Genomic DNA, 14,278 nt, shown 5'->3' on the forward strand with positions numbered 1-14,278 from the left:
ACGCATACTCAATACAATATGTTTCAATGGTGGACCAATAATACCCATATCGCATTATTTTTCTGGCAATAGAAAAGTTGTTCGCGTGTGTTCCACATATCCCACTATGCACTTCCTCAACAATACTTTGTGCCTATTGTGAGTCAACACATCTCAACAATATTTTATCTCTGCCCCTTCGATACAAAATTTTACCATCAAGGACATATTCTGCATCCATTCTTTTGATCGTCCTCTTATCGATCTTAGACGCATGTTCCAGATAAGTTTGATACTTAATGGATTATAAAATATCATAATACTATGGGCGATTGTCTTCCTCTTCTTCCAGACCATAACAATGTGTCATATTTTTATACACTTACATCAAAATTGGCATCATATCGACTCTTTTTGTGGTTTGAAATATTGTAGCCAATGCATCCGTCATTTGATTTTCATCTATAGGGAGATAAATAAAAGTTACCTCTCTAAATTCTTTTACCAACTCAAGGATCAAATTTCGATATTCAACCAATTTGGAATCCTTTGTTTCCCATTCACATCGCATCTGATACACCACCAAGGAGAAATCTCCATATACTTTTAGTACTTTTATTTTTCTTTCCAAGGTAGCTCTTAACTCCATAACACAAGTCTCACATTCTGTCATATTATTTGAGCAAAAAACTCCAATCTACTTGTAAACGGATAGTAAACATTCTCTGGAGAAATTAATATGACCATAATTCCTCATCCTAATGCATTAGACGCTTTATCAAAATACATCTTCCATGATTAATTACTTTCAACATCTTCTTCCTCGACAGTGATACATAAAAGATCTTCGTCGAGAAAATTAAAGTTCAGGGGCTCATAATCATCTGAGGCATGACGCACGAGGAAATCTAATATAACACTTCCTTTTATCACTTTCTAGCTCACATAAACAATGTCAAACTCTGAAAACAACATTTGGCACCAAGTCATTCTATCAGTTAACTCTGGTGATTCCATCAAGAACTTTAAAGGATCAAGTTTTGAAGTTAACCATGTGGTATGATACAACAAATACTACCTTAGCCTCTGAGTCGTCCACATTAAAGCACAAAACAATTTTTGAATGAGTGGATACCTCAACTCACAATCAGTAAACTTTTTCTCAAATAATAAATTGCTTTTTCTTTCTTCCCATATTCAACATGTTGCCCCAACACACAACCCATTGAATTCTCAAACACTGAGAAGTATAGAATCAATGGCCTACCAAGAACTAACACCACTAAGATTAGAGCATTTGACAGATACTTTTTCATTACTTCTAAAGTTTCTTGGCACTCAGAATTCCAAAACCCAGGATTATTCTTCTGAAGCAACATGAACATCATATCACACTTATCAGTCAACTGAGAAATGAACTGAGAAATATAGTTTAATCTTCTTAGAAAAACCTCAAACTTCTTTTTGCATACGAGGAGACGAGAGATTTTGAATTGTTGTACTTTATCTGGGTCGATTCAATCCCCTTTCTACTAACCACAAAGCCTAAAAGCTTGTTTGACGTTACTCCAAAAGTACATTTTGTAAGGTTGAGCCTCAACTGATACTTTCTCGGCCTTTAGAACAATTTCTTTAAATTTTTAATATGCTCTTATTCTTTCTAGGATTTAGCGATCATATCATTCATATACACCTTAATTTCCTGGTGCATCATGTCATGGAAAAGGGTCATCATAGCCCTCTGATATGTTGCTCCAATGTTTTTAAGCCCAAATGATATTACCTGGTCATAAATGTTGTTTTCTCCGTATCTTCTAGATTTATCTTGATTTGATTATACCCAGAGAAACCATCAATGAATGAGAACCATTAATATCATGTGGTATTGTCCACCAACGTATCAATATGTTGTAAAGGAAAATTATCTTTGGGACTTGCTTTATTCAGATCTCTATAATACATACACATGTAAATTTTCTCATCTTTATTCGATACAGGGATTGTATTAGTTACCCATTCAAGATATTTAGCTACCTGGAGGAATCCAGCATCAATTTGTTTGTTCACTTCTTCCTTAATCTTCAATAACATATTTGACCTCATTTTTCAAAGTTTTTGTTGAACTATCTTGCACTCGGGCTTTATCGAGAGTCAATGCATCACCATACTTGTATCCACCCTGGCATATCTTGATAAGACAATGCAAAGAGGTCTATGAATTCATATAGCAACTCTAACAATTCTTTCTTTGTCTTTGGTGACATAGTAGTGCCAATCTTCACTTGTCTTTTATATCCATCGGTCACTAAATTAACAGTCTCAATCTCTTCTTTATGAGGCATGATTTACTTATCTTCATTTTTTACCAGCTTAATAATTCGGTAGGCACTTCACCTTCTACCTCATTTTCACACTCGTTAATATTTTTTAAACATAAAAGCCGCTCTAGATTAATCTCATGATTAGTTTCATAAACATCTGTGCTATTAATATTGGGACACCTGTGAAGGAAATATGGAAATAATATATACTTTGGCAAAGAAACAGATAAGAAAAAGAAATAAAATGAAATGATTGAAAATACAAGAAACAAAATGTTTGCCATTTAAGAAATTGAATGAAGTGTATTTTATTAGAAACAAAATGAGTGAAATCAACATATTTTCCCATACAAAAGATCCCTTAATGCTCGTGGGTGCAAGCACAAGGGTTAGTTCCAAACATTACTCTAGGTTAATCCTAGAAACTATAGGGAAGTCCTCCGCAGTCCTGTTGTTGAGCTTCTCGTCTGGGAAACATGGGCAAATTCCAGCTAAAAATCTTTCATGCTTGTTATTTTCTCCAATCATGTTGATAAACAACCCTTCTATGGACTCCTCACACATTTATTGATCTTTCAAATGTACCACCTCTCGGATTGTACTTACCAAACGTAATTCAGTATCATATATTCCTCAAGAGACGAAAATGTACTTCTTGTCAGGGTAAGATATGTGCTCCCATGGAATATGTTCTCCTTCCAGTCGAGCTATTATTGTATATGATTTTCTTTTCATTTCCTTTTGATGTTGCTATAAAATTAGATTTAAATTTAATCTCAAAATAGTCCCTCTTCATGAAAACAGGTTTGGGACACAGAATTCCTTGTATGTTTTTCCAAAACCTTTCTCAATCTTTGCCCCCTACCTAGAGTCTCGCGCACAGACATCTTTATGAAATTAGACAATCGGGAATGAGAAAATTTTTCCTTTTCATCAATGAATATTGCATTCACAAATTCCAAGGCCCTGAATGAACATTCTAAAGCATTCTCGTTCATCTCAATATAAGGTGACTCGGTGGTTACTGAAGCGATAATGTCTTGCTCAGCTCCAATACTAATTAACTTTTCATCAATGACAAATTTTAATCTTTGATGTAACGATAAAGGAACTACCCTCGCGCAATGAATACAAGTTCTTCTCTACAAACAATTATATATCGAATTTATATCCATCACGACAAACTCCACATTGTAAATTGATGGCCCAATCAATAATGGGACATCAATCTTCACTATAACATATCTTTGAGTTCCATTAAAGGACCAAACAATATTTTGATAAGACATTATCTGAAAATAATATATCGACATTCTCTGCAAAGTTGTTAGAGGCATAACATTAAGCGTTGATCTGTTATCGATCAATACTCCAGGTAAAACATGCCTATTACAATGAGTAGTAATATTTAAGGCCTTCATGGATCTCATTCCTCCTTCCGAGATCTCATCATCAGAAAAAGTAATGTAATTATCTTCAGCAATGTGACCCACTATACGATCAAGCCTTTTCACAGATATATCCTCTCGCACAATAGTTTGATTGAGCATTTTTAATAAAGAATTTATATGCACATCTAATTCATTAACAAGTCTAATATGGAGATTTTTGCTTGTTCTTTGTGTAACTTCTCAAAGATACTGAACTCACTGTGTTTTAGAAATTTCAGGAACTCTTGAGCTTGGGCTTTAGTCATTGGTTCATTAATCTTTAGAGAAAGTTCCTCCTCAAAAATCTTTTGAGGTAGTGGTTCCTTGGGCCTACTTTTCACCTTTTCAGCCTCCTTCGATGTTTCAAGGGGAGAATAACATCTTCCACTTCTCGTGAAATGTCCTACTTCACTTTTCACTTCCATAGGGGCTTTTCCTTTTTCATCTTGTTTGACTTTTACTTCTTCCAACACGGTTGGTTCTTCAACTTTTCTCAATACGAAGATATTGGTGGTATAGGTCCAAGGGGCTTTACGAATATCCTTGAAATGAAATGGTGTTAGATTACTAATTATTACTTTAGGATTTACTAAGGTTAGACTCATTGTCTTTAACCTCACAATGATCACAACAATTTTCCTTATTCCATACTCGAATGTACATACGTTCACTTCTTGCATATGCTCAACCTTCTCAAAGAACTCAATCTCTTTGTTATCCATCATTGATTGGATAAAACTTCTAAACTCAGGACAATGTTGAATCTCGTGCTTTGCCTCCCTGTGGAACTCATAGAAAATTTCATTTTTAATGCGATTACACATTAAACCTTGACTGACAAGCCCAGCCTCTGTCAACTGTTTGAAAACACATCTCAACAGGGATTTAATTTTAGACACACGTCTTTCCAATCTCTTGTCATTCACCTCATGGATGGCATCGACCCTCATGATTTGGCAATGGATTTTTGCCACATATGGGGTAGAGTTGAATTCTATCATCTTTGTGTCAATCAAATTTTGCACAATCTTCTTGAAGGCAAAACAATTTTCGATCGATGCTCTAAAACATCAGCGTGGTAATTACAATGAACATTCCCATCATACCATATGGGATAAGGTGGCTAAAGTAGTTTGATATGATAAGGGCACACTAAGTCCACCTTTAGAAGCGCGGTGTGAATCTCAGAATATGGTGTTGGTATTACTGTGAATGTCACTCTTTCAAATTCTTTTCTCTTTCCTTGATACTCGTTCTTATTAGAATCGGACTCCACTGTAGCAACCCTTGGTTGATTAATCATCACATTTTTAGCATAACCCTTATTATAAGTACTCGTAGTGTTTACTTCATTCTCCTTCTTTTTGAACATTTTTTTCTAATCCCTGTTTATTTTTTCACTTTTGTTAGGGGCCTCTATTAATGCTCCAAAAATCACCAATGTCAGCAAATCTTTTGGAAGCACTCCCCAACATGCGATCCAAGAACGGGCCTTATAGAGTGTGAAGGAATAGAATTGTAGTTTTCTTATCCATCAAAGGTGGTTGGACATGGGAAGTCGCATCACGCCACCTTTAGGAGTACTGTGAAAAGTCTCGTTAGGCTTTTTTTCCATGTTCATTAAAGTCGCTCGATCAGTAATCATATCGGTAAAATGTTTGTATTACTCAAAAAATGCCCTGGATAAATCCTTCCACGATCTAATGTGGATACGACTCAGTTGTTCATACCATATAGTTGCAGAACCAATGAGACTATCTTGGAAATAGTGGATAAGCAACTTTTCATCCTTCAAAAACCCATCAATTTTTCTACAATAATTGTTCAGATGAGCATATTGACAACTAGTATCGTCATACTTTTCAAACTCATGGACCTTAAAATTGTAGGGCAAAATCAAATCTGGCACAAGACTCAATTCTTGAGCATATATGCCATATTCCTTGTAACGATTCTTGTATTGCTTGGCTAACTTAGTCTTGGCCTTATCAACTTCATTCAGTGCATTAAAATCTAGAATTTCATTTTCATTGAATTTGTAACTTCCATTCAATTGAACATGATGTTTTATAGATACTCCAACAGGAAATATTTGAATTCCCACTACGATTAACACTTTTTCAGGTTGTATCTTCATATGATATAAAGATATTACGTACTCGGCCATGTTCGATGCCCTTTTGGGACCCTTCTCCTTAGGGTCAAGGACACCTAGCATAGAAGTAATTTAGCTTACGATATCTTGTTGAGCTTTACCCACTTGTTCTTTCAGATTATTTTGTATATCTTATAGGCGATCCTCTAAATTCTTTTGAGCCTTTTCCATATATTCCATTCTTTTTTCCATTGTTTCCTTGACTCTACTTCGTGTATTATACAAATGTGATGAGTTCGGAGCTAGTATAACCCCGAGTAATGATCTTCATTAAAACTTTTAACGTGTTAATGTATGTAAAAATGCAAAAAATGCAATAACATAAATACGAATAAATATACAAAATGCATGAATGCAAATGTATTAATCCAAAAGGTCAACTATCATAGAATACTTCAATTCGGAAAGCAAAGTTAAGTACAAGATGACCAGACTCTACAAGTATGGTTTGGTTTTGTAATCGTTATCTTTGTAACACTAATGAAATTTTTACTTCAGGTCGTGCCCTAAATTCTACCAAATCTCTTAGAGATCGGATATTTCATTTCGATTCAGAGAAACAGAAGCGTAAGCAAACATAATTGAAACATAACCAATAGGCAGAATACTTCCCTCCTGGTGTTGTAAATCCTATAACAACTGACGTACTTCAAAGATAGGGGTCATCTGACTTGTTTTCTTTGTTTCCATTTACTTCCAGTTTTCCAAAACTGATTGTTGACCAGAGATTGAATAACAATGTTTAAATGATGATGTGATGTAAATGATAGACATAAAATTAAGAAAATAAACAATCGAGTCAGTAGAGAGAAATAAACAATAATAACAATAGCAATAACAATAAGTCCTAGTCCTCATGATATCTAGTTCGCATGTGAATAAAATAATAAAAAAAGGTAGAGATGATTTCTCTTTTGTGTGTTTATTCAGGTACTTAGGGAAATTTTGGTAGAGTCGCATCAGGTAGATCTATGGTTTAGTATATGTTGAGTTTTGGCTCTAAAGAATATAGGTACTCGAATCATCCTCGCTGCCACCCATTGGGCTAGTCAAACCCTCGATCCTCACCAATTACAAGTTTGCGGATCAAGTTCGATTTCGAGGGGATGCATTTCCCTATGCATGACACGAGGAATAAATTTTCATGAAGACATAGGAACTCTGGACCTCGAAGGCTAGTCGCTAGGTCTAACACGGAGATAAATTCTCACGAAGACATTGCTTTCACCCCTCACTTAATAAGGGACGAGTCAAGTATAAAGCTCATGTCATGAAATACACGTGAAGTGTGTGAGGTGAAATTCTCAAACCTTTAAATGAAGAAAGAAAAAGAAAATAACCAAATTTTAATTCTTAAATTTTAATTAGGGACAAAGTATAATTGTTTTTACGGTCAGGCTCACTAAGAAACCAGAGATTCTGGGTTCGATCCCCAACAAAGTTGTCAAGCTGTCATGATGACTTTTTCGCTTGGCGAGGATTTGGAGGTCGCATGTTTGACAGAAATAAAAAATGTTTGGAAAAGATTAGTGGTCTACGTTTTAAGAGATTCTAGGTTTACGCTCGGGGAAGGATTAGCACCCCGCAGCGCCCGAAATCGGTACCGTCAATTATACTATTGTCCCTATTATTAGAAATTTAAGAATTTAACTTTATAATCCATTAATTCTCAAAATATTTTAAAAAAATAATTTTAGAGAAAAATATCATCATTATTTATTTCCAATTAAAGAAGAAAGTAACTCCCTAGTTATGTTAAAAAAATATTTCTTATGTTTTAATTAGAACATTAGAAGATTATTTAGTTTCTAAGTAATTAAAAAACAAAAAAATGTCTATTATTATTTCTAATTAATGAAGAAAGTAACTCCCTAGTTATGTTAAGGACATTATTTCTTATGTTTCAATTGAAATAATATTTTCATTTTCTATATTTTTTAAAAAAAATTAAGAAAAATACGACACAATTTGTTTATTTCTAGTTAACGAAGAAAATAACCCCTAGTTGTGTTTAGATGATCGTTTCTTATAATCGGATTAAAAATGTTCAAAAAAATATCATTTGAGTTTTGATAAAAAATAATAATAATCCCGACAAAGACTAAAATTAAATACTTAATTGAATTATTGAGGAAATGAGGAATTAACATTTATTTATTAATAAATGGGACCTAATTTAATTTTAAGTGACCACTTGGAAAATATTTTTTTATTTACTAATATTAAAACTGAACGTCCAGTTATGTTAGGAGCGTTCTTTGCGATATTAGGAAAGAAACAAATATTTTTAATTAATCTCAATTATGTATTTTAAATGAGCTTCTATTACTTTTTAATCTAACTAGTCTAATTAAACTTAAAGGTTTATTTTTAATCTAACTAATCTAATTTAATAAATAAAAAGAATCTAAATCCTAAAGGCTCTAATTAAATCAAATAAGTGACTAAAACTAAATAACCTAAAATCTAAAGTCTTTATCACATAATTAAACAAGTGATTAGAATAGAAGGATTAGAAACTAGTGTTCACATGAAATAAATAGACACATTAACAAACAAAATTGAAAGAGAAGGCCAAATTGAATTGAATTGAATATTGAAAACACATGAATTGTAATATGATAGTGACCAAAATACATAAAATGAAATTCTACATCCTGGAGTTAAAACACGTGTGAAAAAAGGGATTTATGAAACAATTGTCTCAATAATTTCATGCTAATATAAAAGCCAAAATTTTATGACAATGTTCATTTTCATCCAAAAAAAAATCCCTCACTCTCTCAATTCTCTCAACCGGCCATACACTATCCCCTCTTCTCTCCTCCATGTTCATCACATATTTATTTTTATTCATCCCAAAACTCATCCTAAAACCTCATTTAATCCATCACCAACACCCAAATAATTCCAAAACATGTTTCTTTAAGATCAAAACACACAAATATCTCAAAAACACAAACACCTCCAAAATCCTAAAACGTTCCTCCTCTATCCTAACACTAAACCCAGTTTCAAGAGAAACCACCCATCTTCAACCTCCTAACTACCCAAAATCATTACCAAACCTCCGATGGTCACCGGCCACTGACCTTCGTCCGGCAACCACATCACCATCGACAACCACAAACCGTCGACCACCCAAATCCGACGACCTCCTATTTTACTCGAATAAAACAAAAGTCCAAAGCAACAAACAAAACTCACCTTCTATGCAAGCCTTCAAGAAAATCCCGAACCTCTAACGATATTCTAGTGAGACTCCAATGAGGGTATCTACCTTACTTATTTTTCCTTATTTTCTTGAGTGTAGTTAATGCGTTGTTAATCCGTGATGATTATTATGTGATTAATGCTCATTTATACTAATAAATGACCTTGGTTTGTTACTAATCCCGCTTAAAGTTTGTTACAACTAATTCTTTCAACAAACTTCATTCTTGAGATGCTAGACGCTTTCTTCCAGCTTTAACAATATATTTTGTGATTTTTGATGATTTTTTCGGTTCAAAACGAAGACGACCGATGACCGTGCCTGGAAGATGGTGACACGTGAATGCGCTGACAAGGCTCCGGCGACACTCCAGTGTTGACGTGGCTCTTCCTTTGCCCTTGGATCTAGATTTAATCAATGATCCACACAAATTTATGATCCTTTCACTTGGATGGATGACATGGCACGTTCTAGAAAATACCAATGTCATTAATTGTCATGGACCCCACCATTAATACTTGTATCTTCCCAAAACCCCAAAAAGTCAAAAGTTCCTCCAAAACACAAGCAATGAGCGGCAAAGCTAGAGCAAAATTAAGGTTTCCATATTTTTGAAGTAAAGTGGGCTTAAAATATAATGGACTTTGTACATTTTTGTAAAATGGGTATTTATTTTGTAAATAGACTCGTATGTAAATGGATTCATTTATTTATGGACTTTATTTATTTAACATATTGTGTCTATTATTTATAAAATAAAATAGGCTAACATAGTTGACTTTATTATATTTATATACTATATTCTAACATTCAAGTTATATTGTAATTAATATGAATATTGCATGCACATCAAATTAATACAAAACATATAACTAATATAATATGTACGTCAATTCTATGTAATATGAAAACCCTTATATCATATAATATATGTTTAATGTGTAATACTAATGAAACAACTATACATTTAACACAAAAATTATATATCGCTATTATATTCACAAAAACTACATACTAATGCTAATACTATATTAAAAAACTCAAACTATATTTATTCCATAAAAATTATATTAATACTATATTTAACTAAAAAATCAAAAATTATATTTAAAAACTATACACTATATATATTGTTAACCATAAAGCACATTAAAAATGCCACAATTACCCGGATAAAATGGGTGACTACACTCACCGTTGTTGAGTTGTTACTCCCCTCTCTAATTGTATCCTTAACACCCCTTGGCACTGCCTCAGTCCCTTCTATAACCACCATTCTCCCCAAGTGAATCCACGTGTCGCATCATCAATGGACAAACCACTATTCTCTCCGAGGACCTCATAATGACGGAGTAAAGCAACTCAACTGAAAAACCTTTCGCTTCACGAAGCAATATATATGTATATTAAAAAGAAGGCTATAAGTCCTTAGTTATCATCTTCTGAGATCGCCTCCAGATTTTCTCTCCGTAAGTTCAATCTAAACAAGCGATGGTGAGTTTTGCATTTTCCTTTTTCCTTCTTTTATTTGTTTCTGCTTTCTTATTTTTCTTCTTAGTTCAATCAGTATTTGTCTGATCTATGCTTCATTGACTAACTCTTGATTTTTCTTTTTCAAAATATAAATCTAATTTGTCATTTACTTTGAACATAGATCTTTAACTTAGTTTGAAATTTTAAATTATTTGAGTACTGGATTTCATTTCTGGAATTTGTAATCGGGTAGATGATTCGATGATAGAATAACTGTTCAATGTTTGATATCTTGCTGTTGTTTTGGATTTTTGAATTCGTAGCTAGTTTGAGAGCTTTTTGCAGATTAAACAGTTGCTTCTGCTAACATCCATGGATATCTGACATTTTGATTCCTTTGGGAATTTCTTTTTTGAATACTAATATTACCATGAAAGGCGATTTTGTTTGCTTGTGGAACTCCAAAATCGGAGCGAATATAAGCTTGTCGTATCCTTTGCGGAACTTCCCCGAACTTGGCTGCTCCAACGTGAACAAGATCCCAAGTGGATACGATGTCGAGACTTTGATACTGGAAGCGTTAGCCGAATCGAGAGCAGATGTGAGCGCTTTCATGGCGGGCAAAAGGTGAACAATGAGGGTTTTATCTGACGTAGCCATGATTTCATTCCCGAAGGTGATGTATCTGATGACTGTTTTCGGGTGATACGACAATATGTTCTTTTCGATCCAAGCTTGAGCTCCTGGGAGTTTAGCGAGGGATGGGATGTCAATCGTTTCCGACTGTAACGGTAACAAAGATTCCCGTGCCAACGAAAGATTTAAGGATGTCGGGATTCGAGTCGAATATCTTAATCCAGTCGATGTTTGTTTTGCTTTTGAGAAAGTTTGCCACTTGTGTCGGAGTTGGGAGTTGTCGGTGAGGGTTCCATAGTTGACACTGATTGAGTATGCGGCGGTTGTAGTGAAAGAGAAAAAGGAAACGTGGCAGTTGAATAAGAAGAGGAAGAATAAGAGCTTAGGTGCAGAGAGGGTTGTCATTTAGAGAAGGTTTCCATTTTCTTATCTCTGAGAGAAACAGAGGCGATACTGATTGATGAGTGAAACTCTAAGCTTTGGTTTAAGTATCAGTTATAATCCAATGACTTGGGATAACACTAAATGTATTATTTTTATTATATAAATATTACGCATTGAAATACTCTATGCGACATGTATATGCATATAAACGAAAATATTTTTGTTTTCTATAATATAAGAGAAAACCAGGGTTTGGGGCTAAACTATATGCTCGAGAAAAAGAATGATATGTTGATAGTGATCCTTACACGTTTCGGTCAACATTGAGAGAAAATACTGAAACGTGTTATTTTTTCCAATTATTCCGTGCCTAATTTGATTAAATAGATCTTATTGCTTTAGCAGCCACTTCCATTAGAGGGATTTGGGTTCCAAAAAGTTATGATTGTATTTAATGATTTCAGAATATGGTATTAAATACAAGGGTAAATTATATGTTTAGTATTTAAATTATCAGTTTTTATCCATTTTAATACCTAAATTTTTAATATTTTAAAATCATACACAATGTTTAGTTTTTGTTTTATTTTATTATCCCGTTCAAAATTTAACATTTAATTTTGAAAATTTTGATAGTTTAGGTATCAAAACGGACAAAAATTAATAGTTTAAGTACTAAACGATTCAAGTTTATAATGACATGATAATAAAATGAAACAAAAAATAATAGGTATGATTTTGAAAAAAAAAGTTTAAATATTAAAATTGATCAAAACTGATAGTTTAAGTACGAAATTTATAGTTTAAAAAATAAAAGTTTTTTTTAAAAAAAAATAATAGGTATGATTTTGAAAATAACAAATACGTTTCCTTGAGTTTTTTTAATAGTGTATGGTTCAAGTTTTAAGTAAGTTTTTGGGTAGACTACATATTTAGTACTTAAACTATTATTTTTTCATATTTGGGTACTTATATTTTCATTTGTTTCATAATTGTATATAACATTTATTTTATGTTTCCTTTTTTTAATATATCGTACATGACATTTTCTATGGGTAAATTATATTATTCATCAGTTAACTATCATCTCACTCTTATTTTGATCACTAAAATTAAAAAAAAATTAATTTAACTACTCAACTTTCACATTGCTCATATCTTAATCACTCTAATTTATTTTAGGGTAAAGTATAGTAATGGTCACTGGACTTTTCTAAAGCTTTCATTTAGGTCCCCAACTTTTAAAACTTGTAATACATTTCTCCAACATTTAGTCCATTTGCAATATGGTCCCCGCCGTTACACTACCGTTAGTACGTTTGCAATATGGTCACTGAACTTTTTAGGCACTTGCATTTAGGTCCCCCAACTTTTAAAACTTGCAACACAGTTCTCAATTTCATTCTAAACCCCATATTTTCTTTTCGATATCAAATTTCCTTTTTCACTTATCTCTTTTAATTTTCAGCATAACTTTTCAGTCGGGGATGCATAGGAAATTCTAATCTAACTTTGAATTATGTGGAGGTGTTGAATTGAATAAAGGTCCATTGAGAAAATACCCGACCAAGGGACTATCAGGACTATCAACGATTCAAGGTGTAATGTTAGATACATGTCATCTTAGGTGAATCATAGATGTTCGATGAAATGCTTGTGAGAAAAAAATGGGGTTAGAAATGCATAATTGACAAATAATACTAAGATGAACTAAGTATCATTGTTGAAAGTCACCAACAAAAAAAGAAATTATTTTGTATAAATGACATATAATAATTTGTTGAGTTAATCGAATGACGAAATTGGCCAAGAGGGGGGTGAATTGGCAATAAAAATTTTGTGGAAGCTTTTGCAGAAAATTGAAAATAATTGCACAGCGATTTACAGTGGTTCGACTTTCTCAAACAAAGTCTACGTCCACTACCTTAGCTATCCACACTAAGGATTTTCCAACAAATTCACTAATTTGTTCTTTCTTTTGAGGCCAAAAAGATAACCTTACAATTCCCTCAAGAGTATACCCCAACTCTTGAGAACACTCTTTTCTCAAAGAGAAGATTACAAATTTGCAAACTTACAAGAAAACCTCACAAGGTAAGATGTTTGCACAATTCTAGAACAAAGAAAAGAACACTCAAAGATGAATACAATTGAGCACAAAAAGTGTTCTTGAAAGCAAAATGAATATTGAATGAAAATGGGCTTTGAAATGCTCAAACTTGAGGTTTGATGCTTTCTCTTTGATTCTCTCTTGATTCTAGTTGCTTGATGTTTCTTGTTTTTGATCAATGGCTTCTAAGCTTGCTTAAATACACCTTGGATCACTTCTGAACGTTGGGGATAATTAGAGAAGATATTATAGCTGTTTTAGTGTGAAAACATTTAATAAAACAGCTTGGACAGTGGGGGGAATCGGTTCCCTCTCATAGGGAATCGGTTCCCTAAGTGTAAAATTCAAATATTTCGACCGTTGAATAGGGGGAATCGGTACCCCCTTGGGGGGAATCGGTTCCCTCCGAGCATTCTGGAAATCTCGGAGCCAAACCATTCAGGGGGGAATCGGTTCCTCCTATGGGGGGGAATCGGTTCCCTCTGAGCAATCTGGAATTTTTGGCTTTGAATTGGTTCGAAATACTTTGTAAAATTATTTTGAAATTGTTTTATGATTAAAACTTAATTTTACACT

General features: G+C 33.4%; 1 protein-coding gene across 1 annotated transcript; it reads right to left on the minus strand.

The window, feature by feature from the left end:
- Positions 1–10,935: 10,935 nt before the first annotated feature.
- On the minus strand, positions 10,936–11,613 carry LOC120199217 (glucan endo-1,3-beta-glucosidase-like). The gene has a single exon (XM_039200378.1). The coding sequence runs from the start codon at positions 11,611–11,613 to the stop codon at positions 10,936–10,938; it is 678 nt and encodes a 225-aa protein (XP_039056309.1).
- Positions 11,614–14,278: the final 2,665 nt, after the last annotated feature.

This window comes from Hibiscus syriacus, unplaced genomic scaffold (assembly GCF_006381635.1).
Source record: "Hibiscus syriacus cultivar Baekdansim isolate YM2019G1 unplaced genomic scaffold, ASM638163v2 tig00005406_pilon, whole genome shotgun sequence".
Taxonomy (NCBI): domain Eukaryota; kingdom Viridiplantae; phylum Streptophyta; class Magnoliopsida; order Malvales; family Malvaceae; genus Hibiscus; species Hibiscus syriacus.

Excerpts from the sequence above, each read along its gene's own strand:
- LOC120199217 (XM_039200378.1), bottom strand. The coding sequence starts at position 11,613 with ATGACAACCCTCTCTGCACCTAAGCTCTTATTCTTCCTCTTCTTATTC.